Raw genomic sequence first — 27,676 nt, forward strand, 5'->3', positions numbered from 1 at the left:
ATTCTCAGCTGTGGAGGGTTAGAACTACAACAGAGCCAGATGAACATCTGACTTACTGTGTTCTGCCAATAGTGTACCACATCCACGCAGAGAAAATCCCCTTTGCACAAAATGATAAATAAAAATGATGAAGCCTCAACTCTTCCTTAATTAAGCTTTTCAATATTAAGCAAAATTTCAGTCATTTTTTAAAATTGTCTTTCTTTGTATTTGTGTGACCATTATTCACAGTGATTTCTAAGTGGCAATGTACCTCCAGGTAAAGAAGTGTTCCAGACTCCATGACATATTGGTTCTCTGGAACACTTCTTTTTTATCCTCGTTTAACTCATTTGCCTGTTTTAGTACAGACAGCAGTCTTTAACAGATGACAAACCATAAAGAAACATAATTTCAGATTTTAAATATTTGAAAGTCTGTAAAAGTCTCTGGGGGGAAAAAAAAAACCCCAAACCTCTGCTTCAGTTTAAATTGTGTACACAAAGACAAAAGGCAAAGATTCCTTTGGGAATTAGAAATCTCCACAATACAAATACAACTAATACAATCCCAAAATAAGAGGCTGTCTTTAACATATATCAATAAATAAAACACAATCTGTACCACAAACTTGGTTAAGAGGACTGGAGGACCAAGACTCAGAGGAGACTAACATGAGCTACAAGAAAAGACTTAATTTTTTGTGTTTCTGTTGGATTGGTTTTGAGCAGGCCTTCCACTCAGCACTTCCTGACATGAAACATTGATCCAGAAGCCTTCCTAGCACAAACCTCATCCAGAATTCAGCAGAAATTTGGTGGATGCAGAATTCACAGGATTACGTCTTGTACGCCATGTACAGTGGCAAGTTCTCATACAAGCACATGAACAGCATGTCCTTTCTAACAGAAATTTAGAGATTTGTAGGCAGAGTTGCAGGGCTATGTTGTAAAGGTACACTCTAAGTCACTGGATAATCTAAAAGAAAACACCCTAAATTGAAGCTTTGGCTTGGGGTTCATCCCAGTTTGTGACACGTAAAAACTACAGATAAACAGACCTCTTCTTCCTCCTCTCATCATCATAACACCCTAGATCACAATATTTTTAGATATTTTTCAGGCTGCTAATTCAATGCCCACTGGCAATTCTGTTCTTTCCTCTACAAGCACATTTTTAATGTTATCCCATTTGAAATTCAAGTCTGGTAAATATAATAAATTTGATTATAACTTAGATTCCCTAGTTATTAAATTAGCTTATTTTCAGAAACCATGCTGAATCTAAAGGAGAAAAAGCAGCAAATTATACCTGACAGCTTTAATGCATTAATAACTATATGAATAAAAGATGTGATTCATCATAGATAATAAGTCTTGCAAAAACTTTGGGTGAGCTGAGAAAATAATGCTAATAGCTTTGCAAAACTACTTACAATTTAAAATAATTTGAGTGGTGAGGAAAATGTGGCAGATTCTAAGGACTACAAAGTGGTCAAAATTCCATTAAATTTGCTCTTGCAGAATTTCTCTTTTTGTGTAAAACCACAGAAGTAATTTTTACTTTCATAACTGCTGATTTAAGATCAGGTATGGAGAAACGAGACAAGACATCTTTTGTGAGTAAACATTTTAGCATTCTCTGATTTGCTAGAGGACAGCATAAACCCTCACTTTGTATCCACAAGCCTAACACACAGATTTATTTATTACCTCTATGACAATAGAGTTGTGTTTTGTATAGTACAGTACTGTAACTCCAGATGCACAGGAAAAGACAGGACAGATTACTTTAATGTCTAAACCCATTTCTGTAGAACATTCACTATTTGTTCTGGCTAAGCTGTTTCTAAGGATAGGGGATGAAGATGATGAATAAGGCAGATTAAGTTTTAGGCCATCAAATGTAAGTAGAAGTACAAAAGATAAGTTCTGGACAGAAGCCTGGAATAGTTTTGCTAGTTTCTTCAAGCATCCTAAATCTCTAAAATCTTAGAGATTGTCTCAGTCTTAGGGAATATAAGGGATTTTAAACTGGTATCACTATATACAAAGGAATTAGAATTAGGTGCCCTAAATAAGGCATAAAGTTAATGGTAGTGGTTCCCACCATGCTTTAGACATTTTTTCTTACATCTTCATGTTACTTGCTTTTATTGGACCATAGTCTGTCCTATTTCTTCAGAATGTAGGTTACAACAAATTAGAATCAGTAGAGTTATAGCTAGGAAAATTTAAAAACTACATGTAAGGTGGATGTAAAAAAGTGATGAGTACTAACATCAGAAGACATCCTTGGATTCAAAATCAAATGTGGACACCAAAAGTTTGGTAATGCAGAAATTATATTTTTTTTTGAAATTTGCAAAATTTGGACCAAAACCTGTCCAAATAAAGGGATATTTGTGGGAAATATGTTACAAATAGCACCTGCATCTGGGTTATTTCCAGCTCTGTCACTGCCTTGTTTTAAGATTTTAGATAAGTCATTCCAGCCTAATGTGTTCCATGGTACGAAAAAAAATAAGGTAATCAACCTCTAGTGACCCTCCACAGATGCTGTAATACCTAGGTCTTGATAAGGTACCCTGACCTTTCAGAGCAGCAGAGTCCCCTGTTGCTCTCCCTGCAGGGATTCTGGTACCTTCCCAACTACCAGTGGCAGCTGGGTTTCTGGCAATCAGCAAGTAAACCTAGCTGCTGAATTTACCAGTATTACATATAATAAAACAGAGATTATATAAAAAGAGATTGAGGAGGAGAGTACACCAAAAGGAGAAGAAGAAAAAAGAGATTCCATGGGTGTTAAGTAATTTAGATCCTACTTAATCTGCAACAAAAACGGCTGCCTACTATTTATTCAATGTAATAATGCAGTACTTATTCCTCGAACTTGCCTTCCACTTCATCCATCCAGGTCTGACAAGAGCAGTGAGCTCTTTGGGTGCTGAGATGTCACCAGCACTGACAGACTACTGTTACGGGTAGATTTGGGGTAAGGTCACACCACAGATAGTTCCTGGTTTCCAGCAGGTTACCCACAGACTCTTCTGGTCCTCAGTGCTTCCCTGGTGTCAGCCTCCTGGAGCTTCTCAGGGCTTATGGAGTGGGAGGCTCCTGACTGACCTAAGGTCCTCTGAGTGAAAATGGTGCTGCTGTGAAGTACAATAAATAGCTTGCTGTCATCAGTCACCGCCTCCCTTCTCACAGAACTCCACCCACCTAAACTCAGGGGCAATCTAGCATGGTAGGCTGAGCACTGCTAAATGCCTTCAACTACCACAGGCAAGTAGGCAGGCATCCTCTAGAACACTGGATAATCTACCTTTGTGAGCTCTCTCCAAACTCTTTCTGCAGCAAATGATAGCAGTAATGTTTGAACTGACAGAGGATACATACATTTTTCATGCAAGTCAAGACACAAAAAAGACATAAACTCCAGTGCTCCCAAATACAGATGTTCATAAGCCTACAAGTTAGTACACAGGGAGGGAATTATGGTATCACAACATTTCCCATGCAACATTCTTCCCTCAGTTACACCTTGAAGTAACACATCCCTGCTTTCATCTGCCATCAGGATGGCACCCCATAATCAAACTCTGTCTGACTATCTCATTTGTTGCCAACTCTGACAGCATATGTGCCTAGCAAGTTTGATATCCAGATCTGCAAGAGTTTCTTTCCGAAAATCTCTGCAGCAACTAGACACAGTAAAGAAAAGCAGTTTATGGTGTAGACATTTACAGCTACACAAAAATTATCCCTGTTCCCCTTACAGTCAGAGAGACTGATATGAGTATTTCTTTGCTTGAGATTCAACTGAGCCACTTCAACAATTATCTTGGGATGAGACAACTCATGCCAAAGAAGAATACTTACCCCATTAACAAGAGCATAAGGTGATAAATTCAGATACAGACACCTATATGTAGACATTTCTTTTCCATGTCTTACACACCTCTGGCCTTTTACACAAACCTCCTTGTGCCTGCTTTAGTCCCACCAGTCTCTTCTGTTCCTCAGAAATTAGGTTATGGCTGATTTGCTGTGGATCCTCTGGACTACTTCAACTAAATCTCTCCATTATAGACCAGCCACAGAGAGTCTACACCTAAGCAGCAGGAACATGAGATCCATAAGCAATATATGCCATAAATGCCATGTGAGCAGGAGATTCCCTAAGCCTTGTGAACATGAGACAGTCTGTGTATCTCAACTTTTTGCTCTTAGTATAGCTTATGCCTTCTTGGACACATGCAATTCACATATTCCAGAATACCAACTCCTTCAAGTCCTCTCAAGACCTTTCCCTTCTCTAGAAAAAGGTTATGTAATGGCTTGGAAATCCTCTCTGGATGTACTCAGCAAAACAGCTCCTGCCTGACTACTGCCAAATGGGGACTGTCAACTTTATCCAAAGCTTTGACAGGGATTTTTATTAGTGCCATTATTACTGTGCCTTTGTCAGTGGATCCAACAGCAGCTTTGATGCAGCTACAGACTGAGGATCCCTCACCTGCAACTATATCAAGACTGCCCACAATATTCACACAAATAGTAAAGCTGTTTGTCAGCTCTGCAAGTGCCAAATGCAGACACCTATGGAAAAAGATTCTGCTGACTACAATGAACTTCATATAAGGACTTGCAACCTTTTTATGAAAGGATCGCAGAATTTTCTATAGTGAAGCTGTGTGTCTATCATACACTCATTCTGTTAGGTTAGATAATACTAACCAACTAAACACATACATGGAAAATAATCATGCCTTCCCCCTGCTTATACAAAAATGGGTGCTTATACAAAAATAGGTGCAATCACAGCTCATAAATAGTATTGTGACCAAAAGAAGAAAACACCATTTGAAATAATGGAACACATTACAGAAAACAGTAATTTAGAGTTTTATTATTCCTTTCTTTTTAACAGAAATAATTATATATACTTCACCATTTTCAGTAGCATTAAGGATGTGATAAAGTAACTTTCATTAATAAATCACAGTAGCAGTGCAAGATGTTATTAATAGTTGCTTTAGACTGTGGTCTGCGAAAAGAAACAAGAAATAAATATATGATGCTGCTTTTACTTCAACATTTCCAGAAAACACATATTTTAAACATATTTTACAGGTTACAATACTGATAATTCTATAATTGTTTCTTTGGTAATACTGTGAAGTAATGCCTTGCCATCTTTATAGTATTTTTTGAACTACATAATAATAGTTATTTTAAATTATATCAGTCTCAGTAACATTGCATTTAAAAACATAAAGTCAGAGTCCCTAATAAATCCTTCTGGTTTTTCAGGTAACACAGATAAATTTAACTTTGCTAATCTTGACATGTTTTATTGTACCCTTATATATAGTTTCTATCCCTCTCTCTTTTTAAGTATAGAATCTATACAGCAGAAAGTCTTAAGCAATCTTAACTACAGTTATTGCTGCCAACTCTTCCTGTAAAACTCAGGGTGAAATACTGGTATAATTAAAATTGATTGCAATGCTCACATTGATTTCAGAGAATGAAAGAAAAGAGAATAAACACTCCCTGAAATAGAGCAAAGTCCCAGCAACACACTTCTATATTTACATAGGAAGCACGGGTAATAAGATTTTCGGAAATCCTATGATTAATATATTATAGGCAAAATACATATATAAATGTGCATATATTTGTATGTATACAAAAATACAGATTAAAGGTCAAAATGATAGGATTTCACTTAGATATAGGTCTCTCTTTTTAATCAGTGCTAGTAGCATTGCAGAAGAATGTTTGCAAGGGAAGAAAAATGAAGGATAGCTTATTCAGCTGAAAACATGAGGAAAATATAACCACTAAAACACGTAATGTAATTCCATTACTTAAAATGTTTTCAGGGGACCTCTATTATTGTTGCAAAAGTGCCATGGGATCTTATCATTAAAAGATAAAACAGCAGTTGAACTACAGTTCTCATCTAATTGCAAGAAAGTCTCCAATCTTCAAAGATTTATATATACAATTAATTTTATGCAGTCAAAGTAGTCTTGCTTCAGACCACAGAAGTTTTCAAATTACTTAAAATTAGGTAAAATATATGGAACTTGTCTAAGAACTGAGACCTATAGCCTTACTTGGAAAGTAATAGCAAATAAACTTTTCAAATTCAAAAAATGGATATTCCTTCACAAAAAAGTTACAATTTTGATCTGCCTTTTGTATTCACATTAGCTTTTAAACAGTCTGTGTACCATTTCTTTAATAAATCAAATATTTATCACAAAAAGGTCACTGCCAACTTAGAAACTGCATTTTAAAATCTTTCCAATTTCATTACTGCTATCTTCTATTCTCAAATTAATTTTTTTAAGTAAGAATTTTGTTTTCAACTTTTTTTCTCTGATTTTCAACTTCACTTAAAAAAAGTAATTCTGAATCTTGAGGGAACTTGTTACATACACCAGCAATGTTTTTCAGCTAACTACATACAAAGAGTGTGGGAAGACAGTGTGTTAGAAAGGTCAGTATAAATGAATGCTATGAGAGGTATTTGGGGACACATATCTTAGATAAATTTTAATTCTTTTCCTTTTAAATGGACTCTATCATGATAAGCTTTCAAGTAACTTTAGCAAGTTGAAAATATTTGAAGATAAGCTATATTTATAGTGTAGCTCCTAACTGCAAAGATTGCTGTGAACTCTTATTTATGAGCTAAACAGTGTTATCTAGCCACAAAATGCTCACATTTATTTTCAGATCTACTAGTGGATGTATGTTGACTGTCTAGTAATTAGTTCCATTTTCACCATCTCCAAAGCATACAAAACAACTGGACTTTTGTAAACTAACAGCTTAAAATATTTTCATTAGAGGAAGGCAATTCAGATTCCTTGAAAGTAATCTCTCTGTTGTTTGGTTTTGCTTTCTTTTTTCCTTGTGGAGGAAGGATGGATAGAAATTATGAAAATAGGTTGAACAGGGCTCTGAGCAACCTGACCTAGCTGAAGATGTTTCTGCTCATTGGAGGAAGGTGGACTAGATGACCTTGAAAGGTTCCAACTGTTCTATGAATAACAGTCATACAAAGCAGCTTTGGAAATCCCTGAAGTCAACTTCCAGCCTTCACCATGAAGACATTGGTACAGGACTTTTGAGCCTCTGGATAGAGACCAAAGTATCACCTGGCCAACGTTAATGACTGTCCAGTTCTGTTAATCACCCTGTACTTTTCTAAATGTGCTAAGAACACTTCGTTATCACTTTTCAGAAAACTTGTCTTCCCTGTGCTTACATCCTTACCTGCTTCAGAGTGTTTGCCTTGTACTCATAGGCAAACAAACTGTTCTCATGTTTGCTAAAGTAAAACAGAAGTGATACTCTAAAGAGACCATATAAGTTTGAATAGGCTAAAGGTCTGGCTTTGTGAGACTTTCCATTTCAATCTTCTGTCTGACATTGGGCAAAATATAATCTTACAATCCCGTTCTTGACTTATAAAGCCAAGCAGTGATATTTGTTGTCTTTTGATTAGCTTGTCTGTTCAGCTCTGCCAGGAAAGTATCAAAATACCATTAGTACACTGTACAGCCTACTAAAATCTCACATTTGGATGGAGCTTACTGTCATATGTACTTATGTTAAATAAGTCAGACCAACCCCCACGCTATTTCTCGTGAAATGGGGACATGTATACAAAAGATGCTTGCCAGCTTTCCCCCTCAACTTAGAAACAGCTGATCACTGCCTTCCCCAATCCAGTTTATGCAGCATTTTAAGTCTGGGAACAGACAAGCATGATGGGTGGCCTTCAGACTAACCGACTGAATCCAGCTCTCAACTCTTACTCTGTAAGAAAGGGTTTAGACAGAATGTAACAGGAGTTAATTTAAGCTGTTCCAAGAGTAAATGAATGCTGGCACTAAGCCTAATGCTCTTGAGGGGATTGGAGTTCTAGTAGAGAGTGAATCCCTCTTGGAACTTGGCCTAACGCTCTTAAAAGACACTGAGACATGGAAGTGGACCTTCAGACCTTCAGGCATAAGGAGATATATGTTTACTTTTTTTTTTTTTATTTTTTTTTTTTACCTTGTAATGAAACTTAAAAGAAATAAGTTTCTGCCAAACATGATTTCCTAAGAATGACAGGACTCACAAGGGTTTCGTTTCATGGTGGTGTGTTTTTTGTCTTTTGATGTGACTTTACATTATATTCATTATGCCTAATGAAAGACTAAGAAAAGACTGCATTTAAGCATTGTTACATAATTATTTAGTGGGACCTCAAATCTTAAAGAAAAATTACATTTTAAACATTTCAGACAACATTTTATTAGTATTTTCATTTGCTTTTTCAAATTTTCAGCAATGCAAACACCTCTAGTACAAAGTGTGATGTCACCACACAGAAAGCATTTTTTTAAAAAGCAGGTATGACATCTTGCTAAATGTAATGATTTCTGCTTACAAGAGCATGGAAGAGCAAACTGAGCAGGACAGCAAAGGGAGGTAACATTTTAGTGGTGTAGCATACAGTAGCTGATGACATTTGTCACCACATAACTCCTTTTGTCTGGTGAAAGTTTTATTATATTTACCAGACTGTCAGCATCATTTCTACAGATCACAGAGATCTTTGCTTTCTGTCATAAACCACCCTGCAGTGATACTGCATGGGGTGCAACAGGGCTCTGACTCACCATGAGTTTTCTAGCTGTTTAAGGCGTGTGTTCTAGCACACACAACTGTACCAGCACAGTGACAGCAGCACAGCTGTGAGCAGCAGCGGCAGCTTTGTATTCCAGGAGCCTGTGCCCACGAGGTGAATTTACTGCAGGAGAGAAGGGGTGGCTGAGGACACTTAACTCGCCCATCAGCATTGCGTGCTCCCAGCCATATGAGGATAGCTCTCCATTCACACTGCAGCTGTATCTGTTCCAGGCAGGAATGTCATCTGAGGAAAGACAAATGACCTACTTATTTGTTTTTACTTAAAGAGAAACTGAAAATGCCTGTCAGAACAACGAATTAAACCTCCTTGCCTTTGCTGTGGTCACGTATTCAACATCAAGGGATCTGGCATTCAGAAATCAAATCTCTCAGCCATCCTTTACAAGACATTTCTAAGATGTTGCCAGCACTCATGAAGTGCTTGCTATTGGCTTACACAGAAAGTAAAGTGCTTTTAAGGTGTTTGCAAAAATACTATGTGTCAAACTGTAAGATTGGGACAGAAAATATTTTGTCTGTCTAGAGGGAAACAGAGATAGGCAATAGGAATTTCCTGCAAATTTTACAGAATAAGTGGGATTTTCCAGTGTGTTTAACAATTGACAGATTTCACTCCTATGTTTTATATTGGGATTAAAAAGGCTTTTCCCACATGAGTTAGTTTCTAGGTCTCTGGGAAAAGGAAAAAGCTTTTGCAATGTACATTAGCACGTGCAGATGGAAACCATTCATCCTGCATGTTGCACTCCTCAGTGATTTTGCAATGAGCAGTCATATGTGTTCCCCAGAGAAGGTGTTTTTGAAAGGTTTGTATCCTGCTAAGGACTTGAGTCGTGAGATTCTTGAAGATGTCTCAAACACTTCACAGAATGACACTCAGTGAACAACACATGCCAGAAGAAAACTGGATAAATTCTGAAATGCCATTAGTTAAATGACTGAAATTATGCTCTATGAAACTGAATTCATTATTCTGAATTCAGGTCAGGGAAGGAGAGTGAAGTAAAATTACTTTGATGGCAGTGATGGATGATCACCTTTAGTCAGTGGATAGAGGGCAAAAAAGCATTTCCATGTTTCAGAGCCCACACCAGAACATTTATAATGTTGACAACACAGCACTGTCTGTCATATCAGAAAGAGCTGGAAGATACAGTTTGCTAAAACAGACTGAGCACCTTCTGAAGGCCCTCAACCGAAGACCAAAGTAACAGAAAATTGCATGCAGCTTTTCTCTCAGCAGTCTTTCTCTGCATTCACATGGAGTGACCAGGTGAACTACTCTGATAACAAGGATACCGGTACTGCCAACATATAAATGACATTTAACTTACTCTCTGATTTACTTCATATGACCTCGCCATTAACTCTCAGATGGCCCAATTTTTGAATGTGATCAACTAACTAATGTTTGAATGTAATCAACCAAGACCTAGAGAGCTTTGTTAAAACTATGGCAGTGAGGAAAAAAAAAAAGCACTCTGAAGCATTGGTGAGTAGTCGTCCTTTGGCACAAGTGCTACAGCCAACCAAATCATTCTGTAATGCTTCTCAGCTAACACCTCTGCCACAACAATTTCTGTAACTCATCTTCTGTCATCTGTATTTCACGAGAAACTCTACTCTGCCCTTGAGGAGGATATTTTAAACTTGCTCACGCTTTTTTTTTTGTTTTGTTTTGTTTTGTTTGTTTCTGATCTGGATCACACACTGAGCAACACATCCGTATAGGTCATCAACGCTAGGAAATCATCAGCTCCGGGTCAGCCCTGCTTGTGGAAGCTCACCTAACCTGCCTTGCTCAGTACCCCGGGCTTCCCGCAGTACCTCCAGCCCCGCTGGTGGCCCATTGCACCTCATGCTCTCAGCAGTGGGAGTCTGCTCTGGAAGAAGAGTCACACCAGGGAGCGAGGCGAAGCTGAGCTCTGACAGACACACGGGGGTGGCCGGGGCACCCTGGGGCCGCAGGACCGCTGCAAGCATCGCCACTTTCCACTCCCTGCTGCACAGCCAGGCCTTCCGTGCCCCCTCCCCTGGCACAACCCCACACCTGGCCCCTGCCCTGCCCGCCTTCCATCCCCACCAGGAACCCGCCTGGAAGGGGGCCCTGCCGCCTGCCCTCACATGGGGCTCCCCGGCCCGGGACGGAGGGAGCGGGCGCACCCGCCTGCGTTACAGAAACAGGGCACCAGCTAGGCTGGAAAAGACTTCTAGGATCATCGAATCCAACCTGTGGCCCAACACTGCCATGTCAACCAGACCATAGCAGTGAGTGCCACGTCTAGTCTTTCCTTAAAGACCATCACCTCTCTGGGCAGCCCATTCCAACATCTAACCACCCTTGCTGTGAAGAAATCCCTCCTAATGCCCAGCCTAAACCTCCTCTGGCGCAGCTTGAGACTATGTCCTCTCGTGCTGTCTGTCGTTCGTTGCCTGGGAGAAGAGCCAACCCCCGCCTGGCTACACCCTCCTTTCAGGTTACCTCTCTGCCAGCTCCGTTCCTTCCGGCAGTGCGGGTGGCGTCGCTCCCGCTGGCGGAGCGGGCCCAGGGCGATCCCGGCGGAACCGGGCCGGGCCTGCCCCCGCCCCGCGGCCTCGGGCCCGGTACTGCGCATGCGGGGCGCCGCCGCCGCGGCGCTTTCCGGGAAGATGTCGGCGGCGTGGAGAGCGGCGGTGGCGGCGGCCGCCCGAGCCCCGCTGCGGGGACGGCTCGCCGGGATGCGGCCCCCGCGCAGCCAGCGCCGTCCGTCCGCATGGGGGGCCGCCGCCGCCGCTGCTCTGGTCGGGGGAGGCTGCCTGGCGGCGTGTTACAGCGGGCGGCCGCGCGTGTTCCCGACGGTCCTGGCTCAGGTAAGGCAGCAGCATCCCCGCTCCCGGCGGCGGGCAGGGCAGGGCTGGGCGGGCGCGGGGAGCCGGGGCGCGGGGGCGGCTGTGAGCGGCCCGCGGACGGGTCGGGGTCCGCGGTGGTCAGACCCGGTGGTGAGGCGGGACTTGGCTGCGGGAGCCCTCCTGACGCCGGTGGTGTGGCAGGTAGTGAGCGTCCCCGGCCCCCTTGGCTTCAGCAGCGTGCCACTTACCGCTGAGCAGCCTCCCCCCAGCGGCGGGGACTCCGCCGTTCTCCGCAGCGGGAGAAGGCAGGGTTTGCCTCAGCACGGAGCGTTTCTCCTCTGCCCCTGACAGCCCTGGTCGTGCTGAACGGTGGACATGTGTGCTTTGCACAGACACACGGCCTGTAGTGAGCTCCGCGCTTTGCTGGTAACTTTCAAGGGAAACTTCCACGATGCCCGATCTGCATGTCCGGTGCTGTTAGACAGTCATGCACATTTTTGTCTCTTTTAAAAAAAAAAATAAATATATATATATATATATTTCACGGAAGTAGTACTTTCATAGTTCATACTTTGTCTGAAATGCATTACACAGACTTATTTCCTCTTACTATGTCCAAAATATGTGCCCTGGATACTGAAATGTGGTTTGCCTTGGAGCATCAGGACACTCTCAGAAGGGAGGTCAGGGACAGATCATTATTGTTTATGAAATAATCTTTGTACACCATTTCCCGACTTTATCATTTTCATGGAGGCAGTGAGCTTTTTCCTGTTCTTCCTTCAGATAAGAAGTAACTGTCAATTAAAATTGGTGTGTTATTTCAAAGCTGGAAGAGCTAAATGCTTTGTAGGCCAGAGCGTTTAGGTGTGATGGGGGAAGAGGTCAGTCTATGCTTGCAGTGCCATTCATCTACTTATATCTAAGAATTTTTGGAAGTATTCAACACTTTGTATGGTTTGATGTCTTATCTCTGAACTGTGATTAAACAGGCTGAACTACAAGCAGATAAATAGCAGCCTTTATTCTTGAGAACAACCTTTATTCCCGAGTCAAGAACAAATAATTACTTTTTAAATACTTTTTTAATATTGTATTCTTCATTGTGGAAAATACCTAAGTTACATCTTCGTAGAAAACTCAATTTTTATTAGTAGGCATTTTTCTAAATAGATTATCTGGTAGTCCTGATCCTTGGACCAGGACGTGTTAAAACTTCGGACAGCACATGTTCAAACTTTAATTTTCTCTATCCATCTCCTAGCAAGGAAAGCATCCATTACTCAGCAGATATCCTACTGAAAATGTATCTCCTTGTTGTTCTTACTTTTAATTATATGAGGTTTTTAAGCAGCATTGCATTTTAAAAGTCCTGTCATTGGGAGCAATTTCATATATGCATGGAACTCTTGCTTAAGTAGATGTGTGTGTAGGTATATATATAAAGTGTTAGATGTGGGAAGTAATCACTTTTAAAGAGTGTTGAGTGAAGAGGTCTGAGTCTGGTGCTGATGTGTTCTTGTAGAGTAGCTTCCTTGTAATGCATGGACAGTCCTATGAGTACACTTTTAATAACTCTCAAGAGGAAGTTCAAAAGTCTAGGACTTACTTTACTGATTTGCTTTTGGAGATGGTAAATTGCTGGACTCTTCAAATGTTTATTCAATTTGAACTTTTCAGTTTCCCCATAAAATGATTGTTGGAGAAGCTAATTCTCCATATGTATTGTACTCCATATTACTGCAGGTAGTGTACTGAGCTTTTTAAAACTACCTAAGAAATTATCATGCAGCGCATAGTGCTGCAGGTGGATTGTGAAAGCTATGAGCAACAGTGATAGAGCCAGAGGCATGCTGCAAGTCATTTAAGCAGTTTAGATGCTACTTGTGACTTCTGATTGATAGAAAATAGCCCAAAGTGAAAGAGTGTTGGAACAAGTAGTCACCTTTATGACATGTTTTGGACCCAACTTTTTCTCTTTTCAGAGATTGTGGAATCATGAGATATGAAAATGCTTTACACATTCTCATAGTGGATAACCTTATTTTCTGTTATTATTCCTTTTCATTGTAACTAATCTTAACCAGCCTTGCTTGAGCTTGTGCTGACAATATTGAACTGTTTGTTCCTGATGTAGTATGCTATGTAGTGGGAATGTTGGCAGCACAGTGTGTGAAATATTACAGGTTAAGGCAAGTATTTGAAATTAAACAGTGTAATTTTCATTATCTTTGTTATAAAGGAATATGTAGTGGAAATGTTTATATTTCTGTATCATCAACAAGGCTTACTAGTTGCTCTTGAGAATGAGTGAGATTATAGTACAGGGCTTCCCAATTTCCCTTGATAATATAGTCTTGACTATTGAATTGCTGCAAAATAGGTTGTAATTTAAAATATTTGACAAAGTGAAGCTGGCAAATGTATCGCCATGCTGTAAAGAACAAATATAATAGGATGCTGTGCTTTTCAGCAGCATTACATTATGTTTAAAAAGGTCTGTCATTAAGACCAATGTCAATTCTGTGTGTAACTCTGGTGTAAGCATAATTTGAGCCACTGAGTAATTTTCATTCTTGTCCTAAGTTACCATTAGTAACTTCTTTGCACAAAGACTTCATTGGAAATACTTCCTGTCTGTTTAGGTTAAGTAGTTGAAGTTGATAACTCTATTTAGATTTTTAGTTTTTCTCACTAAAACTAATCTCTGTCAAAGTAATCAGACATTTTTCGTTTTCTCTTGTTCTGGGCAATTTCAGACAAACAATTTCTAGTGAAGCTGGCAAACAGCATGCCAAAGGTAAAGTTCTGTAAATTTAGTACTTACTCTTTTTTTTTAATTTCTGTCTTCTAAAGCTTTTGAATATTCTAAAATCAAAGACTGATACCTTTGGCACCTAGTTTTTTAAATCTATTTTTAATTTCTGTCCTTTCTTCCTGCTGGAATGGGTTTAATCCTGCTCATATTGGTTAGGGGCACTTCTGACTTCTGCTCAGATTAAATGAAATCCAGCCTAACACAGCATAATCCTGTATGAGTCTTTGCAGAATCATAGGTCTTTCAGGGTCAGATAATCTGTTTTCTTTTTGTGAGTTGTATGGATAGTTTCTGTTTTATTTTGTAGTGGCGTGTCTTTGGTTACTTATTTTAATAGAATTGTTTATTCTGACAATGACTTTTCAGTTCAGGGTTATTTTTTTTTTTTTAATTTTGGCCCAGGTTTTTTGTCAACATTTTCACTAACGCTTACCTGTTCTTACAATGTACATTAGGTGGTTAACATCCCAGTAATAAAACGTTCTATTTTTAATGTAATAATACCTCAGATGTAATCTTTCATGATTTATGAAGTTTTCATTCTCTATCTTCATTTGCTGACCTACTGTTTAGAAACATATAACTAATAATATGTTGGAGTAAGTCCTTAGTGTTGATTGTAAAACTCTACAAAGATTATTATAGCAAAATGAACACAATATTATGGAAACTTTTTCTTTATAGGTACCAGGTTTTGGTTCCATCTACACTTGTTATTTACCTGTGAAGCTACACTGACAATACCCAAACCGGAGGGTTTGTTGGAAAAAAACCAGCCTTTGTTGGGAAAAAACTAGATCAATTTTCAGTTTTTAATAAAATGAGCTAATCAGCTTGTATCAAGAGGAGAAAAAAAGAAGGGGGGTGGGCATAAGGGCTTTTGATCTTCCAGTGTAACTCAGAATGGGGATTTATGTTGCATTCACTAAAAGTGTTCCTTCTGTTATCCTAACCAACACAGCCAGATCAAAAATGTTCACACTGCTGTGCACACTGCATTGATATTATATGGGCTGCTTTTCTTTTTCAGTAGTGCAATTCAAATGGCACAGTGGTATATGGTTTGTAACCATGATCAGACTTGAAATATTGTCTCTTGTGCTTTTTTTCTCTCAGAGCATGCAGTTTGCAGTACTAACATTACCCACTCCAACTACATTTGGAACCTTGCAGTGGACTGCAGGTTAGATCTTGGACACACACAAACTGCAAATGATAAGAAAATTCTGAGAAGCAGCAGGCTACCGGAGGCAGTATATCCTGCCCCTGCTGAGTTTTTTATGGCCATGTTTCGGTCACTAGCTTCAGAAAGAATATAATTTGATTTGCCCTTGAAAAGTTGTGATCCCTGCAGCATGTCACAATTTGCACTAAGTCACCATTTTCCAAATGAGACTAACTCGAGTTGTTACTAGCACATATATGAAGCTTTATGTCTGCAAAGTCATGTCTGCTGATAAACATGTTTCAGCACTCTGGTTTTTGGGGTTGTGGTAGCCTTAACTGGTACTTAAATATTTCATGCTGCTTACCTGAGGTAAAGAGGAAATCATAACCTACTAACAGAAATTTTTGGGGTCTGTTCTTGTTGATACTTTCTGTTACATGGTTGTAGTCTAATTGGTTCTCTTTATCTTGCCTTTTCTACTACTGCTGCCTTACATCAGCAAACTTCTTCAGTTATTCCAGATCAGAGGAGACTCAATTTGTGTCTTAGAGGTCTTAAATACATATGTTGTATTTGAGCGTACTGAAAATATTAAGATAGTGCTTATAACAATTAACAAAAAATTTGTGATAATTTGTAAATATTTTAAGTGTCTGAAAATCTAATTATATTTAAAATGCATTTATTGAAACAATTCTGTTTTGGACTGCAATAATTTTTTTCAGTTTAAACTGCATTGAATATTTCATAATTTTTCGGGTGTCAATGGTTCTTAAGAGAAGCAAAAATGGGAGTGGTGACTTTGTATGTCACACTACCTACACACTACATGGGAGTGGTGATTCGCGTCACACACATGGGAGTGACAACTTTTTATGTCACAATATGAAAACAGTTATTCTGAGCAACTGGGAGTAGAAAACTTTGAGTGATTAAAACTAGAGCTTAGATTTGTTTTCCAGGTCTATATGTGTACCCACTATGAAAATTTATTTTGGAGCTATTGCCTTACACTTTTTAAAAGAAATCAGAATACTGTAAAAGATTCTCTAAATACTAGGTTATTCAGGGGACTCTTCCTTGGTTCTGCTGCTGTGGAAAGGTAAAATAGTATATAAACAAATCCTAGGGCTGTGCAGAACTCAGTACCACAGTTCATAGGATAATCTAGGGAGAGTGCATCTATTAAATATAACATATCTTTATAAGGGGTTTAATAGAAATCTCTGGACCCCCAGACTTGTAAGTTGATTTTAAAAAATATTTATAAAATTTTGTAATTCTACCAGTGTTTTTTGGTGACATTTTGAGATGTGCGCTGTGTCTCCAAAGAAATTGAGTGCTGAAACATATTTGGTTTAGGCAAATTCCAGTATTTTGTGAATGGTTTTTTTCTCGGGTAAAATTTCCAACCCAGATCAATAGAAAATTTTCAAAATAATATCTGCTATAAGCATGTTACCTGTCTGATGTATATTTGCTTAATTGGTAACTTCTGGCAAAAGCGTGTAAGTTGCATGTGCTTCCAAAACAATTGTAATCAGTTGCATGCAGGTCAAAACAGCATTTTGTTTAAATCATCTGAATTGCTTTCTGCAGAGCAGTGGAAGGAAGACATGCATAGCTCTGGGATTCTAATTGTTTTTTCAAACATCCTTGGTATTCCAGGATCACTTTGTGACTTAAGTTATGCTTACACTGCTTGTAGGCCACACTTTCTCACTCCCTATATTTAAGATTTTTAGTTTGGTTGGTTGGTTTGGTTTTTTTTGTTTTGTTTTGTAATACATAGGGTTGTTTAGGAAGCTATGCATAATAAGTGCGTATGAAAGATTTTTGGCCAGATAAAAATATGTACAATTTGAATTCAGGCACCAAATAGAAAAAAAGAGCGTATTTCTTATACATTGATAATGATTCCTACAAAGTTACACGTTGGTGCTTTGAATTGTGAGACACTGATGTATCGTGTTAGAATGGGAATTTTTGTGAGGGTATCTTTGCCTGGTTCATGCTGGGGAAAGAGCATTGCTGTTAAGATGAGGTATCTTGATAAATATAGAATCTGGGATAAAATTGCATAAGGATTTGTAATGATGTATAGAATCGCCTGGAGGGAGGAATGTGGTTCTAAAATAAAACCAGAAGGGATATGTGCAGTCTAATCTAAGAAACATACAAGAAGATTCTTGTGTTTACTCAGTCATCAAAAGGAAAAGGTTGCCTGCTTTTGTTGGAGCAAAAAGTCCCAGGATAGGTTCTTTTCTCCTAAGTAATATTTTAAAGTGTTTATCTTCAAGTCTTTATTCTATTAGAATTTATTGGAGAATGCAGATGCACATGGAAAATTACTGGGATGCTCACTAAGTAAAATAAAGCATGTATAAGTCTGCATCATAATTTTAACATGCTTTTGAAACTTATTATTACAAGTAAATGCTTTTAATCTACATCAAGCAAGCTGCTCAGTGGTGGCTTGCAGGCCTCAGAGCAGCCTCGCAGTGGAATTCAGTTTGTGTGAACCTGACCACATGGTTACATTATTAATTCTTAAAATCTATGTAGTAAAACAATGCTATGTTAAAATAATGAAAATTGCCATTGCTTTATGGGTTGAAGCATCTTTAAACAAGGATTGTTTGTTTATTTCTTTGGGTTTTCAAATCTCCTGCTTTACAGCTTCCTTAAAGGAGCAGACAGCTTCCTCAAAATGTTGTCCTTTTGTCTTTTTGCATCTTACATAGCTGCTGGTTATTGTTGTTCTTGCTGTGTTACACTGTTCTGAGTGGCAGTACATAGCGCAGAGCCAGGCAGTGGCTCCCTGCACAGCCTCAGATTTCTGTTCTGCTTGTAGCATGGTTGGAAAGGTCTTCTTACTGCGTCTTCAGGTTGTGTCCTTGAACCATCTATAAGATGGAGCCTTTAAATTTTCCTGATGAAGGTTGTGCAAGACTTGCAGCCTGTGGAGGAGGCCCCAGTTGGATTCAAGGTGCTTTGAACCCCTGGTGTTCCTTTCCAGCAGTGCCCAGCACTGGAGAGATTCCTTATTCAGCTGAGGCAAGCTGCAGGCAGTGCCCTTGCTGGCGTGTGGTAGCATCAATCCCTCTGCCAGCTTCATGGTTTATTTTCTACTGTATCTTTACTGCTTTATTTACTATCTCAATAAATACTACTAAAGAAAAACTTGTCATAGTTCATGACAAGGCAGTCAACTCAGTAAGTAAATTCATTTAATACTGCCTGTTACTGAACAGGAAATAGGTAGTCTTTTTTTTTTATTAAATTATTCAGATACCTGTAGTCTATGGCTATGAAAGACAGCTTAACATAATTTATGCATGTGCCTTCTAACTCAGGTATTTCATGTGAATATATTCCTATTAATTTTTTCTCTCTACTGGGCATCTTAAAGTTGGTGAAGTACTATAATTGGTTTGGTTCTGAGTTTAAATGACTTGTAACATTCTTGCCCCCAAATTCATCTTCAATGAATGAGTTTTGGGTATTAGTCTCAAAATATTCTGAAAATAGTGTGTGCTCAAAACCTTTTTTAAGCATTGATAAATATGCAATTAGATTACTAGCTCAGCCTATCCCAATCTTTTTTCTTTAAATGTGCTTTGGGATTTCTGAAACTGTTCCTTTGTGCAGCCAATGAGGGTAACCGTAGCTACCTCTTGTTTTATTCTATATTTCACTGTGTTATGGAAATACTGTATGTATCAGGTATCCATCAAGTAGTCTAAATCAATAACTGGGATATTAAATATATCACAAACATCATTCTCAGCATTAGTGACATACACACATTGTCATGTTATGTGCCTAAAATAGAACGTGGTATAGAGAGTGTGGAATCTCTAGGACCATGATGTTATAATTAATTATACCCTTAAATATTACTTATGTATGTGCATTTGTTTTACAACTTTAAATACATGATATCCTTTTCAGCTTTTTGAATGTGAAACATTTATATCCTTAAGTTCCTGGTTTTGAAAATATTTACATTTATTCCCTTCTCTTTGTGCACGGAGATACTTTGTGCAGGTGATACTAAAACAACATGATGTAAAATGTAATCTTAGAGGTCAAGGTTAAAATTTAACTGTCTATCTTTCATCTGATCTGTCACCTTTTCCTTGAATTCACTCTTGCTATATGACTTCAGTGATTAAATAAAATCTAACTAACATTCCTTCTAGGCACTTTGATACATGTGGACAGATGGGGTGAGTTAAGCTGCATGGTTTTGTGCTTTTAGCTAATGTAGTAAAAGGTTAGTGCTTGAGAGACTTTGGCTGTTTATGTTAATGGACAAACATAAACAGACAAGAAAATAGCTTGCCTGAAAACAAAAAAATAGATTGATTAGAAAGAATTGCACAGAATAATATTCTGATTTTTAACACAGAGCCTCGAGAAGAAACTAGCATTTATTTACTGGTGATGAAAGACTTTTTCTCCAGTAAATACAGTAGATGGTTTCAACATAGATACTACAAAGTTTCTTTTTTATTTGGTTTCTTAGATGGAAGCTCTGTTTGCCTTTTTTTCCCCTAGAAACTTTGAGCTTGTTGATAATTACCCTTTTTTTTCTTTTTTTTTGGTAAGAAGTGCTCTGTTCTGTGCAAGCAGTAGCAACTGTTTTCCCATTGCTGCTGTTTTGTACTGTTTTCCAAATGTGTTTGCTGGGTTAGCATGAGAGATCTGTATTGCACTTACTTGTAGACTTTCGTGTAATGCTGTGGCAGACTGAATATGGTTTTTCCTGGCAAGTGGCTCAGCATTTTGGAAACATAATCTAGCCAGAAAGAACAAATAACTCAGAATCTAGTTTAAATAATCATCCAAGATAAATGACAGATGGAACTATGTGAAATGCTCATTCAGAACATGTGTAGTGGGATATGGCTCCTTGCACTGAGCTTTTTATTACACATACAGCTGAAAGACAAGAGAAGAGAGTCTTGTCAGCTTCAAACAACAGACGTCATTTCAAGTAGTTCCTCAAGGTTTGTGTCCCCTTCAGGGTAGGAGAAATTTCTGGAATGACTGTCTCGCGCTCGTGTAGTCTATGAAAAGCACTTACAGCAGATGCAGCTAATAAATATTATAGGTACTGATACTTTCCCTGCTCCTTTGCCAAATCATCAGAGAAACTCCTGCCTCTGCCTCCAAAAACTGCACAAACTCTATCACACATGGAAAAGTTACACAAAATGAAGAAAATTGGTGTTTCCAAATACTTATTTTAATCTTTCTTTTTTTTTTTTTAAGTAGGTATTTTCTTTGATAATGCCTTTTATTGGTGATACTGCCATATTGGTGATTACTGCCATAGATTATATTACAATAATCTATTAAGAAATAACACTGTAATATTAAAACAACATATACCAAGCTACGTATAAAGTTTTGTACATATCTGTATGTAATGTAACTTTATACTATATTAATAAGGATATGTATGCATATGTATAAAATATATTTAAAATACAGAATGTGTAACTACAATAATAAAAAATAAATATAAGAATGTGCTAATGGAGAAATGATGGGGTTTGTTTTAAAAGTTTCTAGTCTAAATGGCCAGATATGCTCAGCATTTAAAGGACAAAATCTGCCTGAAGTTCTACCAAAAGCTTCTTCTGGTGGCTCTGTAAGAGGCAGAGGTCTGTGTGCTGCCAGATCAGGCTGGGCTTTGAACTTGACTGCATGGGCTTGATGATGTGAGATCTTGCCAAGGAGAAAAACACAAAGTTCTGTCATGTTGTATTGCTCACTGTGGTGAAATGGACTTCGTAATTATATTTTATGATCTCACAAATTTGCCAAAATGAACTTTATTTTTCAGTAGAGAAGAGTCTTAATGGTTACGTATTGACCACATTATCTGACAATCTGCTTCTCTTTTTATAAAACTTTGAAAACTAGAAGATAACAAACCTTAATAGCATAGCTGACAGAATAATTGGTTTGGAAATATAGTACAGCTTCTGTACCAGTCCTCTCTAGGCTTGTTTTTGAAGCAGCTGTGGACTTGTCTAGTAATTTGGTGTTTTTAATGGCAATGCAAAATCAAAATTATACTTGGCATGGAGACTAAGAAAGTGAGTGCTCTTTACTTTATAGCCTTATATTGTTTAAATGCATAGAGACAGTGGTCTCAGTAGCCTGGGATTGTTACAATGAAATGTTTTCCCTTGCTCATTACACTCTCATGACTTTCCCTCGGGTTATAGTTATTACTTGGAAATGCAGTTAAGCTGATGGATAAAACATCTGGCACCTTTTTTACTGAAAAATACACTTGATGGTCTTAGGCATCAGGGAATATGGTAGTATCACTGCTGTCTTCAGGAATAGGCAAACAATGACAGGCTTCTGCTGAAGATGGGAAACAGCAGGAATAAACAAAAGATGAAAAGCACAATACACAACATGCATCAATTTAAAACCAGCATTTCCCAGATCAATTTAGATGATTTTATCCAAAGTAAAGCATTAATGTTAAATTTGTACGGTTCGATGTAGAACAAATGAGGAGAATTGATGCTTGACTTAGTTTTTCATCTTACAGAATCACAGAATAAGCTCAGTTGAAAGGGACTCTGAGGGATCATCAAATCCAACTCCTGGGCCTGCACAGGACCATCCCCAAGAGTCACACCATGCTCCTGAAAGCACGGCCTAAACACTTCTTGAATTCATTCAGGCTTGGCACTGTGGTTCTTAGATGTTCTTCATGAGATCCATCTCCACTTAAGAGAAGCTTTTCTACTTTTTGTTGTCATGGTTTAACCCCGTTTGGCAAGTACACATCTCAGAGCCTCTCATTCCCTCTCTCCTTGGGGGAGAGAGTCAAAAGAACAAAGAGGAGAAAACTTGTAGGTTAGAATACAGACAGTGTAACAGGTAAAGCAGAAGCTGTGTGCGCAGGCAAAGCAAAATGGGATTTTTTTCACCACAGCTCTGCAATGTGTAGGTGCTTTTTCTGCGCTTTGACTTGTTTTGTCTGCCATTATCTTCTTCTAATCTTCCACCAGACTATCTGCAGTGCATGCTGCTATTTTTTCTTTACTTAAGTGAGAACTTTTTGAGCTCTGTGAACTCTTTTTATTTGAACTGGATGTAGCCAGACATTCCCATATAGAAACTTCTTAACAAAATCTTAAAATATGTTTGGATTAATTTATTATAGTGAAACATGCTCTATTTTGTCATACACAGTTAAAATGTGTATTGTAATTTGTCATTCCAGTTAAATCAACTTCTGTATTATATCAGATCTGGAGTTTGTTTTTATAGCTTGGTTGTTATTGTTTGTGTGTGTTACTGTTGCAGTATTTCTCCTTCTGGGAAAAACCCAATTGTTATTTTTTCATGTAGAGCTGTAGTTAGCACTTCTGGAAAGAAAATTGTGCTTGTCTTTTTGAGCTCTTGCCAGGAAATTTCTTGAATAAGAGTACTAAAAATCTAAAAAGTCATAAATAGCAGCATTTAGGCTGTGACCTATGGAAGGGACTCAATGTAGAAGACAAAAATGTCAAAAACTAAACAAAGTCTTCTGTTTCTGGACTTAAAAAGAAAATCCATTAAAACTTTAGATTTTAATTTAGCTGAAGAACCATCATGAATGATAGACAGTGTAAAGGGTATAAAATTACTTTTCCTAGAACACAGTATTTTTTTCTGAATTTATCAATTGTATGTAATGTTCCTACTCAGTCTTCCAGAAAACTACATTGGGAAATTGCTGACATACTTTTTTCCCACCTGCTGTTAAATTTGGAAAATGGCAGTGTCATATTACCAAATGGTTTTGCATTGTTGTTCTTTAATTTTAAGTTTTGTGTTCTTGTTTCTCTTCAGCCTCAAAAATGAAAAAAAAATAAAATTCTAAATATTTAGGTGCACCAGAAATGTTGGATGTGTTAGTTGAGCAGACTTTGTGTAGCAATAAGTACTGTATTATTTATATGAACAGCCCTATCAAAAATAACCCACTTGCACTGATAATAAACTGTTTACTGAATGTTTTTCATGGGTGCCTCACTTTATAATCTGCAGTGCTGAGACCCTCGACAGTACTGCTTCTTGAAATGACAGCAATGCAATCAAGATGCATTGTCAGAAATAATGGAATTGTAATCAGATTCCTTGGTGTAAAACTTATGAAGGACTATATGGTGTTCCAGTGCAGATGGATTTTTCCTTGCAGTGTACACTTATTCTCTCTGGCAGTGGTAGGAGGTACCACTTCCAGTATCAAAGAGTACTGGTGCTGACAGCAAACAAGGAGTGATTATCCTGGGAGTCATCACATGGCTGAGTCCTTTGTGGGTAGGATTTGTGAGACTGTAGTTGTGGGAGTAATGGAGCATCTTTATTCCTTTTTCATCCCCTGTAGCCTGTGGGTTAGGTCACTCTCCCTCCATAACTTCCAGGAGCAGCAGACATGTGAGGGGTTGCTCTGCCAGCAGGAAGCAAGAGTGCTTCCCTTGCTGAAGCATATGGGCTGTTCTGGGCTCAGCTTTGAATGCAGAGTTAGAGGGTGATGAGTAATGGAAAGCAGACACAGTGGCTCTGGGCCAGGCTGTGTGGGGATTAAATTCTGGATGTGGTATTAATAGGATGGAATGAGACCCTTCCATATGGTTCAGTAGTGTGTTTCTGTGACTTTGTTTCACCTCATTGAATTCATGTTACATACATCAGGTTCTGGCCATTGGAAGTGCCCAGCTGATCTGACTAGACCACTGTAAGTGGATTTAAAATTTGCTTGCAGTTCTTCAAAGTGTATAAAACTTCATGCATACAGTGTTCCTTGCCATTCTGGAGGTCACGACCGAGCTGTTAGCCTGCTGCGTCAGGCCTGGAGATTGTAAGTTTCCCATCACTGCCTGCTCATGGGATGTTTCTGGCCCATTGAGTGTCCCTGTGAGTGTTTGGCAAAACAAAGTTGGGGGACATCCTTTATTTGAGCAGCTTCTGTAACTGGGAAGATTGCACAAGCTTTTGATCACCACACCAAGCAGTAGAATGTGTCTTTTCTGTTGATAAACTTTGAATAGACAAATTATGAGTTTCTGATGGTGATCAGATTATGTTGACATACGCATGAGACAATAAATGATGCACTTTTAATTGTGGATAGGGTGTTGGTCCTTCCGGCCATAATTTACAAAGAGCAGAGACCATTAATAGTTTACATAAGAATTTGAAAGTAACATAGCAACACTATGCATAGCATGCCTATGCATCAGTTGAATAATATTTGTTTTTCATAAAATAGGTATCCATGCCATGGGCAGGGACACCTCCTGCTTGACCAGGTTGCTCAAGGCCTTATCCAGCCTGGCCTTGAATACTACCAGGCATCCACAGCTTATTTGGGCAACCAGTTCTAGTATTTCACAACCTTCACAGTAAAGAATTTCTTCCTAATATCCAGCCTAAATTTCTTCTCAGTCTGTGCCCATTACTCCTTGTCCTGTCACTGCAGTTCCTGAGAAGGAATCCCTCTCCATCTTCCCTGTAGGTCCCCTTCAGGCACTGGAAGGTTGCTATGAGGTCTCCTCACAACTTTCTCTTCTGCAGGCTCAACAGCCCCAACTTTCTCAGCCTGTCTTCACAGGGCAGATGCTCCAGTCTCCTGTCAACTACGTGGCCTCCTCTGGACTTACTCCATCAATGCCATGTCCTTCTTATGTTGGGGACACCAGAACTTTGCTGGTCTCATCAGAGCAGAGGGGCAGGCTCCCCTCTGTTATCCTTCTGGCCGTGCTGCTTTGGATGCAGGATGCAGTTGCTTCTTGGGATGCACATTTACAGCTCATGTTGAGTTTTTCATCAACCATACCTCAAGTCCTTCTCCACAGGGCTTCTCCACATGTTTTTAATGATGCCTTTTACACTCCATTGATATCAAATGCTTTGCTGGTATTCGTGATGAAACTAAATGGAAGTATTGATGTATAAATACACTTTACGTCAGCGTTTAGATTTTAGAGTCAAGGGTAGGAATGATGAGTTCTTTGGCGGCATTTGTTACATCACAAGGGGAGAAACTTCACTGAAGTGCCAAGGTGCACTTCTTAATTGTGAAAAACAAGTCGTAGACTTGTGGAAGAAAATCTGTAAAAATTGACAACTGCTGTAATCCTGTAGAATTCCTAGCTGGCTATCCATTTAATATCCTGCTCCTTTCCTAATAGTATGGGTTTGCTCCATGTGACTTATTTTCTTGATTTGTTGAGGGCTTGTGACCTTCTGAGAGAAAGGGGGAGAGGATCACTTCCCATGCAGAAGAAGCTTGAGAAGATCTTAAGTTTGAAAAAAAAAGGGAATTTTTGTTACATGGAAATATTTTAGATATACAAACTTAGTTTGCATTTATGTCAGTTGGTTTTGTAGTGTCTTGTATGTTGAAATAATTGTTAATAATGGGATTCTCATATACTGCAGCAAAACATATATAAGCTTATGATACCTGAGCTATGAATCTATGAATTGAGATTTTGCTCTTGGAATAAAAGCTCCCCCTTGGTTTTGGATTTTTTGTGGTGGTGTGGGAGTGTAGTGTTGCAATTTGGTTTTTTTCTAATTCTTCTCCTTATTAGCATAGGAATGAACAGCTGTGTTCATAATGCCAGGCTTGGTGTGGAGTTTTAGTGGTCTTGTTAAAAGCAACAAGGCTGCACCTCAGCATAATGATAACTGTGCTAGTAATTCCTGGGCATCTGCATTTCTGTATAGAAAGCCTCAGACGCTTCTGTAGTAGTAAGTTTGCTGCAGAATGGGCAGGAGTTTTTTTTTTCAATTAGTTTTTTTCCCATTGAAAACAAAACAGGTGGTTGTAGTCTGCAAAGTAGGAATATGGCTGTTTTAACAATATTAGTTAGATTTCTACTGCATACAACAGGAATTGAGAGGAGAAGAGGAGAAGTAATTTTTCAGAATAAAGAGAGTCTGAAAGTTGGGATATTAACTATTTAGTCTCAAATCCATGATCTAGATACAGCAAAACACAAAATTCAGTCTGCATCTTTCAGATCAGATAAGCGTGTTATCAACCAATTTACTGTGTGTGCTGATTTATTAAAAAAAAAAAAAAAAAGAAAAGCACTTTCTGGAGAGTTGTCTATTTTTTCCCCAAGTAAAAATATTTAAGTTCTTGTTGTAGTGTTAGTCTGGGATAGAAATATGATTCTTTTTTTTGGGCCAGAGTAAAAGAGAGACACGGAATTTCAAAGGTGCGCTATTTCTTAACCAGATCTGGATACAACTGGGTACAGCAAATGTCCACAATTGAAGAAAAAGTAAATCAATTTTGAAATGAAATTTATCATTATCTTTTCTCTATCCCCTGTTTACTAAGAACTTCTTGAGAAGGACTGTTTTTTTTCTGAGACAGCCAAAATAACTATTTCTGAGTCAAAAAGAATTGTTTTCAGGGACATTTAGAGGTTTCTTATGCAGATAACTTGATATTCAAAGTACAGGTAATTCAGTGTAACTCATGTAAGCATCTGTGTGAGCCATATTGTTAGTTTAATTTGCTATCTTTAAAACAGTATTGGATTAGCATCGGGAAGATAGCAAAATAATTTACCAAGTGCTAAATAGGCATAAAATCCTCCTTAATGGTATAATCTAAAGTATGTATCTCAGTTGTATTGAAGATACTAAAGTAAAAATAAAGAGGAGGAGGAAAGGCATATCTCTGGTGTCAGAGAGGCATGTGGTAAGCTGTTGTATAAAGGGAAGGTAATGGATCTGTTTGGATTCCAGCCAGCGGTGCAGGACACCGGCATTCTGCTGAGGCACATTCCGGGGCATTAAGAGCAATCCCTGAGTGTGCTGAGCCCTCTGGGTAATTCATCTTCCCCATGGTCCACTCTGCCAGGGACCAGGCACTCAGTGGAGGTAATTTCAGAACCAGTGCAACTTGTTGGTAGTCAGTTCTTCAGTTCAGGGCAGTGTTTGTCTTCCAAACACTTGGACATGGATGGAGAGCTCCATTTGAATCTCCTGTGCAGCCACCATTTTTCAGCTTGCTGTTACTTTGAGTGGGGCGCTGGATCTTGTCTCTGCTCCCAGTTTCTGGTTGTAAGCAAGTCATCTTAAGAAGATGGCTTTTTAGTCAGTGTCTTA

General features: G+C 38.6%; 1 protein-coding gene across 1 annotated transcript in view; it reads left to right on the forward strand.

Moving 5' to 3' along the window:
• Positions 1–11,190: 11,190 nt before the first annotated feature.
• The window catches only part of MICU2 (mitochondrial calcium uptake 2), a 134,343-nt gene continuing 117,857 nt past the window's right edge, over positions 11,191–27,676 (forward strand). Inside the window, exon 1 of the mRNA XM_041487148.1 lies at positions 11,191–11,552. Within this exon, the coding sequence (XP_041343082.1) occupies positions 11,316–11,552 (237 nt within the window). The 5' untranslated portion in view covers positions 11,191–11,315. The remainder of the gene's footprint in view (positions 11,553–27,676) is intronic.

Source organism: Pyrgilauda ruficollis, unplaced genomic scaffold, assembly GCF_017590135.1.
Source record: "Pyrgilauda ruficollis isolate IOZ18807 unplaced genomic scaffold, ASM1759013v1 scaffold8, whole genome shotgun sequence".
Classification (NCBI taxonomy): domain Eukaryota; kingdom Metazoa; phylum Chordata; class Aves; order Passeriformes; family Passeridae; genus Pyrgilauda; species Pyrgilauda ruficollis.